Here is a 15,927-nt window from a genome sequence, read left to right as displayed (position 1 = left end):
TGTGCACTGAGACAATAGCATCCAAAAACCAGTGGCTGTGACTGGTTATTGTGTCAACCAATCCAGCTGAATGTTGCCATTTTTTTTTTGAAGTTTCATTTGTTTTGCATGCGTGTAATGTGAACAGAAGTGTTTAGGACACTGATATAGATAAGTCATTTTCATGACTTATTTTTCACGGTATTAACAACACCCCACACACTTTTATCACAAAGGTGTTTTATTAACGCTTATATTTCGCCGATTTTCAACTCGGCATCATCAGAGCACAACACACTTGTATACGCGACAGTGAGCGAGTGAAACAATATAATTGCAAAAGACAAAAGATCTAAAGTCCTATTTTTGGCACCCTTTAACAGAAAAAAAAACAGCAGCTAGCCAGGAGTTTTTCTTAGGATAACCGTCTCTCAAATTTTTGGCAAATTAATGCAACCATATTTGTTAAGGTTGGGAGAATTCTTCAAAGCCATTGCTGACTCAAAAAATAATCTTTCAGATCTATAACGACTCCTAAATAGCACATTCGTTTTCCTCCATCTAATCCTGCGTGAAGGAGTGTCCAAAGCATGGTCTGCCAGTCCCGACTTGCCATAGTAATAGTAGCGAATGTACTATAATCTATAATACTATAATCTTTCTCAGGACTCGCATATCTGTGGTCTCTAGTCTTTGGTCAAGTGTTTTACTTCTGACCCAGCTCTCAGATCCATAAGTTAAAACTGGTTTGAACACTGTCTTGTATACAGCTAATTTAGTGTTCTGACTAATTTCTCTCTTATTCCATATGAATTTATTCAATTGACTTCCCACCATACCAGCTTTGCTGATTCTGTTGTCTATTTCTATATTTAATTTACCATCTTCAGTAAAAATCGTGCCTAAATAGCTGAAATGTTTTACTTGTCCCACAGGTTTTCCATTCACAACACAGCTTACATTTTTGATGATTCTGCCTATTTTCATTGTCTTTGTCTTTTTATTGCTGACCTTCATACCATATCTATTACAACAGCTATTCAATTTAGTCAGAGAATCTTGCAGACTTGTAGCAGATTTATTTAGAAGTATAACATCGTCTGCATAAAGCAAAGAGCTGACATTAACATCTCCAATTTTGATATCATGTTTAATACCACTTTCCTTCATAATGTGATCCATATAGATAATGAATAACAGAGGGGATAATGTACATCCTTGTCTCACACCAGATTTAACATTAAACCATCTTCCTGTACTTCCTTCAATTCTAACTGCTGACTTACAACTCAAATAAAGACTAATTATTGCTTGATATAATGGCCCATTGACACCATATAACTGCAGCGTATTGAATAGCTTCTCTCTTGGCACCTTGTCATATGCCTTTTCCAAATCGAAAAAACTTAAATACAGATCTTTGTTATATTCCCATGCTTTCTCGACTATTTGTCGTAAAGTGAAGATCTGATCCTGACAGCCTCTATTTGGCCTGAATTCAGCTTGTTCTTCACTAAGCTTTTCTTCAACAATTCTTCTCAACCGTTTCTCAAGTATACTTGCATAGATCTTGCCAGGAACACTCAGTACGGAAATACCTCTGTAATTCTCACATGCAGTTTTATTTCCCTTTTTATATATGGGTACTATGAGCTCTACTCCAATCATCGGGAATTCGTCCCTCTGTCCAGGCTTTCTGAACTATGCAGTGCAGCCACTGTAAGACTCTTATACCACCATACTTCAGCATTTCTGGTCGAATATCATCTACTCCTGCTGCCTTTCCACATTTCAAGCCTTTGATGGCTTTTTCTACTTCAAGTATGGATATGTATTCCTGACTGCAAGCCTGGTCAGTGTTTTTTACCACCGTGCTGTCATCACTGCTTGTTTCATTTAGCAGTTTTTCAAAGTAATTACTCCATACTTCACGGATGTCTTTTTCTCCCATTTTCTTGTCACCTTTATCATCTCTAATTCCTTTTACAGCACTCTTTCCTCCATTCTTAAGCTTCTTCAACAACCTCCAGAATATTTTGCCACCTTCTTGATATTTATTTTCTATATTCTTGCCAAAGTCCTCCCATGACTTTTGTTTAGCTAGTTTTACACAGTGTTTAGCATTCTTGCATTTGTCTCTATATTCTCTAAGAGCACAAGCTGACTTATTTGACAGGAACTTTTGATATGCTTTCTTCTTTTCCTTCACTGCCTCTTTATCTTCCTGTGTCCACCAGGGAGTTCTGATTTTTTTATCCTTACAGACAACCTCACCACATGCCTCTCTGGAAGAATCAATCAATGTTTTCTTCAGAGTTTGTAACTGAATCTCCAAGGTTTGATTCCAGTTCTCAAACTCTTTCATTTTTTCTTCAATAATCTTTGTGTATTTTAGTCTACAGTTCACATCTGAGAGCTGCTCAACTTTTATTCGCTTTAAAACTTTCTTACATGTTATTCTTTTCAATATTAAATTCAATTTTATCCTGCTCAAGACTAAATAGTAATCACTTCCAATTTCAAATCCTCTGTACACTCTGGTGTCCTGCACCAGGGAGAAAACATCACTATCAACAATAACATAGTCAATGAGACTTTTCTTATTCCTAGCCTCTTCTCTCCATGTGAATTTGTGCACATTTCTATGTTGGAACATGGTGTTAGTAATAACCAGTCCATGTCCTGAGAATACTACTAATAAACACAATCTCATCTTTGTAGTCATTTTTCTAAGATGCTACTATTCGACGTACTCAGAACATGACATTCTTTTACATGTAGGGTGTTTTTAGGAAATTACACTAATTCATAAACATGAATTCCACAGAAAACAACTCTACAAAGATTTTACTGAAGAAATTAATCATGCATTTGTAACAAGATATGTTATTTAATTATTAAGTAATTCATATAATAAATTTTACTGATTATATTAGCCTTGCCATATTATTTTGGAATTATCTATTAAGCAATATTACACTTTTTTTTTTATGTTCGTCAAGTAGCTTTATATTATCCTACATGTTTCGCCAATTTTTATTTATTTATTTATTTTTCCCTATCAGCATCTTCCGCGAATGAATACAAACTAGTAAGCTAAATGAAGGTAACAGACTAGGTAATAACTGATGGTTCTAATTCATATAAAAAATTAGTATTCTATAACAATACTAATTTTTTGTATGTATGAATTAGAACCATCAGTTATAACTTACTCTGTTACCTTCATTTAGCTTACTAGTTTGTATTCCCTGAAGATGCCGATAGAAAAAAAAAAAAAAAAAAAATTGGCAAAACATGTAGGATAATAAAATAAAGCTACTTGTCAAACATTAAAAAAAAGTGTAATATTCTTATAAGTCAAGAAAAAATTCAACACTATCTATTAAGCATTTTCAAAACACATTAATGAAGTTTATTGGAACAGAAGAGCCATGCAAGGACCATTCTACTTGGACTACTTGTATAAATGGATTTTACTTTATGAATAACAGGCAAAGCAGACTGTGTATGCTGTGGCTTCTCTTATTAATAATAGTTCAGTTTTTGAAGAGATCAAATAATTATTTTGCAAGTGAGCTGCTTGCAAAATATACTTTTGATCTCTTCAAAAATTGAACTATCATTAGCTCCTCGGGACCAAAGAAATAATTTGCTACATGAAATTCATTTAAAATAGCATAGCCACAAGGCCTTGGCTGGAACATTTTAGTGTTTTAAAGTGAGTGAATCCACTTAACACTAAATTTATTATTTATGAGAGTTAACTGTACATCATGCAAACTTTACTGTTAGTATTTTACCAACCAGTTGTCCCACAGACCAGGCATATTGACAGGATATTAGGTCATCATTTTTCTGACACAACAGAAATAGTTATACATTTTTTTTTCATGTATTTTTCTTAGAACATTTATATATGAATGTACTAATTCCCACAGAAAATGAAGTTTGTGAGAATTATGACTCACTCCCCTTTTTATATGTTAAAACAATTTCTTAATTACAAGAAGTAATTTATTAAGATCTTCATAATTTTAAAATTATACCATAAATTTAAGCATTGAAAAGCATCTGAGCATTGAAAAAATACATCTAGATTTAGAAGTTTAAGACTATCATAACTAGCAATAATAGCAACAATGAAGTTACAGATTCATTAACATTATGTTCATGTTTTGGGCATATTTATGAAAATGATACAAGCAAACAGCACACACTTTCAGGCTTACAAAATAAGCTATATAGGACTATTTCTGCTACGTCTTCTATCATTTGCATAGTATCGCTTGCTTTTATAATCAGATCTTGAATTTTTTGGATGTTTTTCTCGTGAAGTACTATTCCTCTCACTCCAGTGGCGGTTGTGCAGTTCCTCATGACTACTGCTTCTGCCATCATCATCATCATCATCACAATCAAGTGCAGTTTCAGCAGAATTCTGATTTTTGACCCTATAGAAACAGTTTTAAATTAATTTCTGGAATCAGCATGTTTTAAACTTACTAACTACTGATAATTTATTCTGTAAAAGAAAAATCTTACCAATGAAAGGTTGAAAATCTATAGCACCTTGGTGCAGTTTAAAAGTTCTGATAATCTGAGATTCCTTCCCCCTTACTGTAAAGACTAAACAATTCTTTTTCAAGCAACATCTGCCACTCAAAAATTTCCACGGCATATCTCCATATTTGGTCAGCTACATCTTTGATATTTATAATAATAAAAAATGACAAAAAATTGCCTCTACATATGTATCTCTGAGGAAAATAAAACACACTTATATATGCCAGCATACTAGTAATGATGCCTATTTATCACATAATAAAATTATATAATATCTTTCATGTGTGGGATCATTAAAAAAAATCTGGAAGAACTTGCATCAAAAACTAGAAACCTTTCTTCAAAAAATTAGCAACATACACTTAGGATCCAATTCAGCTTAGAAACATAATCAAGTAAACTTTATCCTTTACCAATGTCCATATAAAATTAGAAGGAAATGGCTAAATTACCACTTCTGTCTACCATAACTCTACTTTCTCTGGTCTTTATATCCATCAGACATTAACTCACCATCCTTAACAGAAATATGTTATCAAATTCTTTAGAGCCTATCCTATTTTGGATGCTCTATATTTCTGAACACCAGTAAATATATACTGAAGTAAATAAACATCATAATGGAAAACAGTATTGATAACACTAGTGATACATAGAAGCCTAAAAATTTGAAATGTTTTTTTAAAGAATGTGCTGAAGTTCATCATCATCCAAAAATCTCAACCATGCATGAAATTTCCAAAAATATGGGAAATTTCGTACATGTATATGCACGTGTGCAATACACACAATAAATCATCAATTTCTGAATCATTTCCAAAATGATTCCAAAATTAACAGTTTTGGAATCATTTTGGAAAGGCCTTCATCAAACAGCGGATCAATAATGGGTGATAGAATTTTAATAGTTCAATCATTTTTAATCTGGCACTCTTGAAACTACACAGAAACAAGTTTTGACCTTTCAATTATTTGTTTGTTAATATTGATGATGCTTTACGAAACCATGTGTTTAGAAATGGTTTAAGAAAAACTTAAACTGAAATATCAAGGGTGGTTCAAAGACTGGTGTGTCTAACAATATCCCTGGAGTGTTGGTGAAGATTTTGGAAAAGTTGATAAGTACTTGCATACAGAAATGGGTTGACAAAAAGTCTATACTTTGCAATGAACAACATGAGTTTGCTAAGGGAGGGTCATGTGAGGTAAACAAAGGGAATATAGATACACCATGATACTCTTGTGGACATTGCTAAAGCTTTTGACATGATATAGCATGGATGGCTATTACATAATACAGAGGATGTGTGATCTGATTATAAACCATTGGTTTGGATAAGAAGATGGCTGAACGACAAATGGGGATGAGAAACTGCAAAATTTAAGGTAGCCAGTGGTGTACTCCCCAGGGATGTCCTTGGTCCATTGTCATTCAATCTTCATATTAATCACATTGGGATGGACCTGGCAGGAGACATACAGCTATGTGCCATTGATGCAAAGAGTGACAGGGTAAACAGGAATGCAAATGACTTGCAGAATAGTTTGAATAAACTACAATTGTGATCATGTGAAAATGGCAGTCACTTTAATGTTAGTAAATGTAAAGTTACATACTTTGGTGTGATGAGATATCCAATAGCATATAATACTGGCAGGATTATGCTAGAAGAAACTGATCATTCTAGGGATCTTGAAGGTTTAACAGATAGGAATTTGAAGTTCAAAATTAGATAGCAAAGGACCGCAAAGATGACTCACAATATAACTGCAGTGCTAATAGGAATATTGTTGTGTCAGGATTCATTTTGACTTATTTACAAGCCTTTGATAAAACTTCATTTGGACTATTGTGTGAAGATATGGTCTGTGATTTTCTGAAATGATGCAGATACAATGGAGAAAGTGCAAAGGAGTGTTAAAGAAGGTAATAGGAATGTGGAATGTAGATTTTGACAAATTACGAACTACAAACACTAATAAACAGGAGATAATTTTAGAGAGACCTACAAACTTCTGCAAGAATTATACATTATACCAGGAGGTGAAAATTTTAATTTTATAGTGGATGTGGAGAAGGTTTCCACAGAAATTGAAAATGAATGCAGTCAAGAAGGGGCTGAGAGCTAGATTTTTCTCTCTTGGAGTGGTGCATAACTGGAATGGCTTACCTTTGGAGGTGGTGAATGTAGGTAGTGTGAATGAATTCAAGAAAGGTATGATAGCGAGCATGAGTGATATGCAGCCTCTCTCTCTCTCTCTCGATGACTCCCTGACTTCTTGGAATTCTTTGGTAATATTAATAATAATCTAAGATGATATACAAGGGGTGCATAAAGGCCAAAGCTATATAGCTGAGAGGAGACCTCCACGTAGCCTATAAATGAACACAGAGAACCAACCAGGGTTTCCGACCTAATGTCCAATCCTCACCTTCTCGTGGTGCACCCAGTTGGGTATCTACTTGGATACTGAACAAACGAGGATGGGCTGGCAATTTGGGATTTAGCCGACCAAATTGTATTCTTATTGGTTAAACCAAAATAAAAAAATGATGGTACAACATGACAAAATTTCATGCTGGCTGGGGCGTCGCCCGGTTAAACAAAGCTCCCGTTGTTTTCACCAGGGAACCAGGGTGAACAGCAAAAAGTCAGCTACTGGAACAAATCCTAAAACACACCCCAACTCAACATCCCCAGAGTTGAAGATCAGTACTATCAACATAAGAAGCCTGAATGGCAAAGAAATGGAGCTAGCTGAAGAATTAGATAAGTACCAGATCGACATAATAGGGGTGACTGAAACAAAAAAAGACCTAAACTGGTGAGATCTTTCTGAGCAATAAATACAAAATGTTATATTCAGGAAATGACAATCAAGGAAAAGAAAAATTAGCCATAGTATTCAACACAAAATACGAGGCTCATCTTCTTGAATAGCAGGCAGTGTCAAGTAGAGTGATGTCAGCAAATATCAGAATGGGGAATTGGACAATGAGACTTATTTGTGCCTATTGTCCAACAGAAGGTTCTACTAAGGTAGAAGTGGAGCAAATTTTTGAGGCTTTAGAGAAAGCAACTGACACAATGAAAAAGGCAAAGTTGGTCCTTGTTGGTAATCTAAATAGCAGAGTAGGAAATGATTGTCAGACATACAAAAATATTTTGGGAAAATTTGGAGAAAAGAGCAAAGTTAATAATAATAATGGCAAATATAAAGGAATACATATCCATACCTGAAGTAGAAAAATCCATCAAAGGCTTGAAATGTGGAAAGGCAGAGTAGATGATATTCGACCAGAAATGCTGAAGTATGGTGGAAAAGTCGTACAATGGCTACACTGCATAGCTCAGAAAGCCTGGACAGAGGGACCAATTCCTGATGATTGGAGTAGAGCTCTAATAGTACCCATATATAAAAAGGGAAATAAAATTGAATGTGAGAATTATAGAGGTATTTCCCTACTGAGTGTTCCTGGCAAGATCTATGCAAGTATACTTGAGAAACGGTTGAGAAGAATTGTGGGAGAAAAGCATGGTGAAGAACAAGCTGGATTCAGGCCAAATAGAGGCTGTCAGGATCAGATCTTCACTTTACGACAAATAGTTGAGAAAGCATGGGAATATAACAAAGATCTGTATTTAAGTTTTGTCGATTTGGAAAAGACATATGACAAGGTGCCAAGAGAGAAGCTATTCAATACGCTACAGTTATATGGTGTCAATGTGGCATTATATCAAGCTATACTTAGTCTTTATTTGAGTTGTAAGTCAGCAGAATTGAAGGAAGTACAAGAAGATGGTTTAATGTTAAATCTGGTGTGAGACAAGGATGTACATATCCCCTTTGTTATTCATTATCTACATGGATCACATTATGAAGGAAAGTGGTATTAAACATGATATCAGAATTGGAGATGTTAATGTCAGCTCTTTGCTTTATGCGGACGATGTTATACTTCTGAATAAATCCACTACAAGTTTGCAAGATTCTCTGACTAAATTGAATAACTGTTGTAATAGATATGGTATGAAGGTCAGCATTAAAAAGACAAAGCCAATGAAAATAGGTAGAATTGTTGAAAATGTCAACTGTGTTGTGAACGGGGAACCTGTGGAACACGTAAAACATTTCAGCTACTTAGGCACAATTTTTACTGAAGATGGTAAATTAAATATGGAAATAGACAACAGAATCAACAAAGCTGGTAATAGTAGGCAGTCAATTGAATAAATTCATATGGAATAAGAGAGAAATTAGTCGGAACACTAAATTAGCTGTATACAAGACAGTGTTCAAACCAGTTTTAACTTATGGATCTGAGAGCTGGGTCAGAAGTAAAACACTTCTGTTTTACTTCTGACCCAGCTCTCAGATCCAGAAAGATTAGAGGCATGAACAGATTGCATCAATGGCAATATCATATTAAAAACTAGGATATTAGGAAAGAACTTGACATTGTCAGCATCCAGGAATGCATTAGCAGAGCTAATCTCAGGTAATATGGTCACTTAAACAGAATGGGCGAGGAAAAATTAGCAAAACAAGTGTTCTCTGTCAGGTTAGCAGAAAAACGACCCAGAGGAAGACCAGGATATAGGTGGATGGATACAGTACAAAGTGCCTTAGACGATAGAAATATAAGATCTGATAACATTGGAGTCTTGACAAGTAACAGACTGATTTGGAGGAAAATTGTAGATAGGAAGTTAGTAATGAAGTAAATTTTTCATGTAGTACTATCATATCCTGTACATCCCTTGAGGGTACATGTCAGGAATTTGATGATGATGATATACAATTTTACACAGTCATCACTTCAAATTGCAGTGAACCTTAAGTAATTCCAATCAGATTATGCATATTAAATTATACCATTCCCACCAGATGATGAAAGGTTATATGAAAAAATACAAGTCTTAAAATAAGTAAAATCAGATAATATCCTGGTAGTGATGGCTAAACAGAATGCTTAAGTAGGCAAAAAGAGATGAAAACATTAATTTCATGCTTGGAAAAGTAATTAGTTTATTAATAAAATTAATATTATTATTAATTTATTAATACAATAAAAGTACTAACAATTATTAAAATGATTTAATAATTGTTAATACTTGGTTCAAACTATGGCACACATGGACAAGCCAGTGGGACCTAAAAATTACATTGGTTTTATAATGATTAAAAGAAGGTTTAGAAATTCAGTGATGGAGAAAAAAGTTAAAACTTATCAGTGTGCTGGTTATAATTCATACTGCAATCCAGTAGCAGTAGTCATAAAAATAAAACCGAAAAAGAAAACAGTAGTAATTAAAACTAGACTAAATTGAAGTGATAAACAAGCTGGATAAAGGCACATGAAATAGATAATCAATTTAAGCAATTACTTCATTGTGAACATGAAGTAGGTGTTATAACTGTCATGGACATGGATGCTTGTGATTGCCCACTTAGTGGATGCCTGAAGTAGCCTGTGTGCAGTTCATGTTTTCCATATTCAGTGTCTTGAGCAGGTTTTTCTGGATTATACTGAATCTTGAATATTGACTTTTTGATATCCTCTTTTTGACCTTTTGTGGCTTAAGATTTTTTTTTGTGTGTCTCATTATATCATTCATCTGCTGTCTCTACTGCTTCCCCACTTCTGAAAATTATCCTGATCTCTTTGAATTATTATCATTGAATCTTGATTTCTTGAAATCCAACTACTCTAACAGTGAAGTAATCTTCCTGACTTTAATACCCACAACTCTAAATAACTCTCTTTCACCAATTCCATTGATCAAGCTGGAACAGATGCCAAACTATCTGCTATAAGTAATGACCTAAAGCAGACTGTTCATTTACAAATCAGAATACCCAACAATTCTCTTCCCTTCTAGGTTTGAGGCAACTTCTCTTGGTAATTCAAGCTCCTAACCTAATATATTCATGAGCTAGTATGCTGTGACATTACAACAATGCCAAGTAGAAGATCTATGAGACTTTCACTCTTCCATTACACTAACCGTTTCCATTATCCATAGCTTGATAGTCATGATGTAACAGAAATTATTCATGTTGGAATGAGGATCTTCATTTACTGTTCTGTTCAAAAATTCTGCTCAGTATCCAACATATGGCTTTCTAAGGGATGTGGCAGGATGATCAAAAAAAAAAAAAAAAAAAAAACATTCTGTGTTAAATGGCTTGAGACAAAAACTCCAGCTTCATGCAGAGCCTATAACTGAAACCTGCAACACTTGCAATACAATCATCATTAACAGTGCTAATTTTGACTTTAAAATGACTAAAAGGTAGAAAACTTGCTACCTATGCCAATGAAAGTTATGGGTTTTGGGCACAACTTCTGTACTTTGGCTCTCTCTCTCTCTCTATCTATCTCTCTCTCTCACCCAGATAGCGGTATTTCAACATCACCTAAAGCTGACACCCACCCACCCTCTCTCAGTATCATTCTTCTCATTCAACTCCTGTACAGATGACCAAGATAAATCACCAACTTTACATGGAACATCCACAAGCTTCATGTAGCTTTCTGGCAGAGAGTCATCAGAAGAATCTTGAACAACCTGGATATCAAGAAGGCTTCTGATGACACCTCACCAACTGCACTCATAAGACATGCACCTGAACTAAAGCTAGTTCTTTATCATCCTTACACTACATTATATTCAGTCAACATCCATCCCACAGCCTGGAAGCAAGACCATATACAACCAATATTTAAAAAAGAGCTAAGTGTCTACCATCAAGCAACTGACTGAATGCTCTCACATCAGTGCTGTTAAGCAGCAAAACTTCTTAAAAACCTGGAAAGCTGTTGACTAATCAAACTACTAACATGGATTGTGTCAATCAAGGTCCATACTATATCTTCATGCTCCCATCACTAAACCACATCGTTACCTGCAATAACTACCGAGAAGATGTGCATAGAAAATAAACAACTCTGTAACCAGTAATTAAGTGAACTCTCTTCTGGGTTAAGCAAGCTACCAAGCTAAATGAATTAAGTGATAGTACTTTATGTTCTTTATGAGGTACATTTTTAGAAGGACAGATATAGTGGAATTAATCTCTCATGATTAAAAGTATTGATTAATAAAATTTGTTAGTGAATAAATGAATACTAATTTCAGTGATAATTATGTTTTACTCAAATTTTAAAAGCATGTGTCATGCATATTATTATTATTACGCATTTAACATGCATAAAATAATGCATGTTAGCCACACTTGTTAAATGTTCATGTTAAACTGCTCAAGTATTTCACATTAATGTTACATTGTTGAATGCCGAGGTTACTAGGAAGCTATGCTGAATATTGTGTTATTAAAAGCCACGTTGAATATAGTATGTTATTTATGGTTGAGTTTACTAAATGCTAATGCCATTATTTGTTCTATCAAACACTGAAATTCTGCTATTAGATGTTATTATTAAATTATGTTACAGTTTAGAGAAATCAAGTATTTTTTGAAATTTAAACATTCTTGTTCTACTATTTGCCTCAAAAGAAGACCATTTTTCACCAAACAGGAGATGGATCTGTTTCCCTCTAACTGCTCAGTTTAAACTGAGTTTATAACCTCCAACTATAACAACTGAGCTATAATAGGCTAGGGATATGCAATACATTGTTGTTGTTATGTTCCATCGGGTCCTTTTCGACTCCTGGTGATTCTATGAACGTACACTCTCCATTCAGATTGCCCCTGGCCATATCTTTCAGAATTTCCAGGCACATTCCAGTTGCTTCTTTAACTCCATCCACACATCTAATTCTTGGTCTTCCTCTGCTCCTACTTCCATCAACTTTAGCAAGCATCATGATCTTCTCCAGACATCATTTGCTCGCATAATATGTCCAAAGTATGACAATTTTTGCTTGATGATCATAGCTTCGAGGGAACAATCTGGCTTTATTCTGCCTATCACTGATTTATTGGTCTGCTTTGCAGTCCATAGTATTCTTAGTAAGCGTCTCCAAACCTATAATTCAAATGCATCTATCTTCCTTCTTTCACTCTTTCTCAGGGTCGAACTTTCACATTCATACAGTACCACAGGGAATACTATTGCTTTCACGATTCTGATTTTTGTTGCGAGGCTAATATCTTGATCTTGCTTAAATTTGTCATTGCTTTCTTTCTGAGTAATAATCTTCTAACTTCTTCAGTACAATACCCATCTTTATCAATTCGGGATCCTAGGAGCACAAAATTGTTAACTACTTCCATTTTCTCCCCATCTACTTCAAAATCATTAAGTTCACATGTTGCCAACTTTTGTCTTTTTGAGGTCAAGTTTAAGGCCATATTTAGCACTTTCTTCTTTAACTGTCATAATAAGTTCCTCCAAATGTTCTTTGCATTCTGCTAGCAAGGTGGTATCATCTGCATACCTCAAATTATTAATATTTCTTCCACCAATTTTAATTCCAACCGAAGACTTCTCCTGCCCTGCCATTCTTAAAATGTATTCACTGTACAAGTTAAACAGGTATGGAGGTAAAATATATCCTTGTCGCACCCCTTTACCTATTGCGAAATTCAGTTTCTCCAAGATCTGTTCAGACAGTAGCTTCTTGTTCATAATAAAGATTCCTCAGCAGGATAATGAAATGCTCTGGTACTCCCATTGTTCTTAACACATTCCACAGTTTCACATGATCTACAGAGTCAAAAGCCTTCCTATATCAAGAAAACAAAGGTAGAGATTCTTTTGATATTCCTATGCTCTTTCTATTATCCATCTCACATTGGCAATCTGATCTCTTGTTCCTCTGCCTTTTTGAAATCTTGCCTGTTCATCTGGCATTTCTCTCTTCATGAATGGTTCCAGTCTTTTCTGAATGATCTTAAGTAAGACTTTACTTGCATGAGAAATCAGTGCTATAGTTCTGTAATTTTTGCACTCTCTCTCTCTCTCTCTTGCATCAACTTTCTTCAATAAAGGTATATAAACTGATTTTTCCCATTCCCTAGGCCACGTAGTTGTGATCCAAATTCGCTAACACAGAGCTGTTAAAATTTTAACTGCCTCTTCTCCCAGGGCCTTGAGCAGCTCAATAGGTATTCCATCTCCTCCTGGTGCTTTTTTACTGGATAGCTGTTGCAGTGCCTGCCTCACTTCACTCTCCAGTGGTACTGGCTCCTGTATATAATCCTGCTCTTCAAATTTCTCAGTAAAGTTGATGTCTGCAGCTTCTGTAAGATATCCTTTGTTTACTTTTCAAAATTGTCACCTTGTGCTAAACTTCCCTGTCAGTTCCCAGATCTTTTTGAAAAGATCTCGTTTTTCCTTTACAGTTTTGGTCTTCTATTTATTGGCATTCCTGGTTAAAATATTTTTCCTTGTCTCTTCTGGCTTGTCGTTGAAACTCTGCATTCAAATGCCGCACTTCCTGCAAATTTCCTGTGACCTTCATTCGTGTTTCACTATTGGCATTAGTGAAACATGGCTGACGGTGAAACATGGAAGATGATATAGTTAGAGAGAATGTGTAGGTTATAGTGTGTTTAGGAGGGACAGAGAGAATAAAATGGGAGAGGAGGAATGTTATTGATGACAGCTGATGAACTCCAGCCAAGGAGAATAGAATAGAAGTTGTATTGCAGGATAGTGAAAAGAGCTCATTTGAGGCTATTTGGTGTGAGATTGAGACTAGCAGAACAAAATGTACAGTTGGGTGGTGCTATAGACCAGGTGATGGAATAGATGGTGGACATAGTATGTATAAGCAAATTGCTGAAATGAGTAGGAGGAGGGTAATTATTATGGGGGATTTCAACTATGGTAACATTGACTGGAAGGAGGAGAGGACACATGTGAGGAAGGAACTGGATTTTATTCAGTTACTAAGGGATAACTATCTGAGACAGCATGTAATAGAAAATACTAGGGGTTTTAGAGTGCCTTAACCTGGTAATAGCACCTGAGATTTTGACTATAATGAATATGACCATATTGCTACCTATTGGTGAGAGTGATCATAAGGTCCTGACCTGGGTGGTTAAAGGTGTAGAATTTTCGAGACAGAGTATATGCGGAATTACCGTGTTGGCAAGTATGACAAGCTTAGAAGATTGCTTGGTTCAGTGCCATGGCATGTAAAACTGCAAGGGATGGATGTCAATAGATCATGGGAAGTGGTCAAGGAGCATTTGCAGGAGGTTATGGCTGACTGTATATCTAGGGTCCGAATAGTAAAACAAGTAGGGATTAAATGGATGAATAACACCATTAGGTTTTAGCTGCAAAAAAAAGAAACAACTGTGGAGGCAATTTAAAGAGAAAGGTGACCTGCAGGCACACAAACGGTATAAAGCGCAGGCCAGAAGGGTAGTGTATGGTAAGAAATGCAAAAGCGGATTATGAAAGGAAACTAGCTATGCAAGCTAAAGAGAATCCCAAACAGTTCTTTCAGTATGCTACAAGTAAAAGACAAACTGTACACAGCAGAATTATTTTAAGGAATGCTGATGGCAAGGAGGTCACTGAATCAGTTGATATAGTGGAATTACTGAGTGAGCACTTTGCAAGAGTATATCATCCAGGTGGTGACATTGAAAGAATGAAGTGGTGAATAGTCTATTACAGAACCTTAATGTGAATACATCTGTGGGATTGGATGGTATACTGGCACGGGTCTTATGTGAAGCGGCTAAAGAATTATCAGTGCCCTTGACCATGTTGTTTAATCTGAGTCTAGGGTCTGGTTTAGTCCCAAACGTGTGGAAAGAGGGGAAAATAGTTCCACTGCATAAAGGAGATCCAAGACTACTGTTGCAAATTACCAACCAATCAGTTCACGGGGTGCTTCCGTTTTCCAACCAGCAACATCTGTGACCAAGCTTCCTTCTGGGTTTGACCTGGACACATCATAAAAACTAGTTCTACTTGTGGAAGCCCTCTGTTCTTCCTCAGTTGAATGTTGGATGTCTTCAGGCCCGGGGGTCTTACCATCCAGCACCATATTATACTTTCTCATTTTTGGCATGTTCATAGAATGTTCCATTAGGAACATTCTATTTCTCCTAATGGAGAAAATGTGAACTAAATCTCTAGTGGTAGATAACTTTTACTACGAGGTGAAAAATCACTTTGGTTAACAAAGTTTGCACGTGAAGTAACTTCACAACTTCATAGTTGTGAAGTTACTACTGTGGTTTGATATGTGCTTTGCCTTAATATTCCATAATGCAAAGCACATATCTTTATGGACATGTATAATACTATGCATTATGGGAAGGGTTACTACTCAGAGCGGTTTCGACCTTTATTGAGTTGCCCAGTCATGAAGTTACTTCACATGCAACTTTGTTTACTCACACTTGGATAAAGGATTAAACCAAGAATATAATTTCTTGGCA

The 15,927-nt window shown here is 35.5% G+C and overlaps 1 protein-coding gene across 1 annotated transcript in view; it reads right to left on the bottom strand.

Moving 5' to 3' along the window:
* Window positions 1-3,366: 3,366 nt before the first annotated feature.
* The window catches only part of LOC150097658 (U11/U12 small nuclear ribonucleoprotein 48 kDa protein-like), a 192,819-nt gene continuing 180,258 nt past the window's right edge, over window positions 3,367-15,927 (bottom strand). The window contains exon 8 of the mRNA XM_090407134.1: window positions 3,367-4,433. Within this exon, the coding sequence (XP_090263260.1) occupies window positions 4,220-4,433 (214 nt within the window). The 3' untranslated portion in view covers window positions 3,367-4,219. The remainder of the gene's footprint in view (window positions 4,434-15,927) is intronic.

The sequence above is a fragment of the Typopeltis vanoorti genome, chromosome 17, assembly GCF_054136105.1.
Source record: "Typopeltis vanoorti isolate ZY-2024b chromosome 17, IOZ_Tvanoo_1.0, whole genome shotgun sequence".
NCBI lineage: Eukaryota > Metazoa > Arthropoda > Arachnida > Uropygi > Thelyphonidae > Typopeltis > Typopeltis vanoorti.
This window is presented reverse-complemented; position numbering and strand designations above follow the sequence as displayed.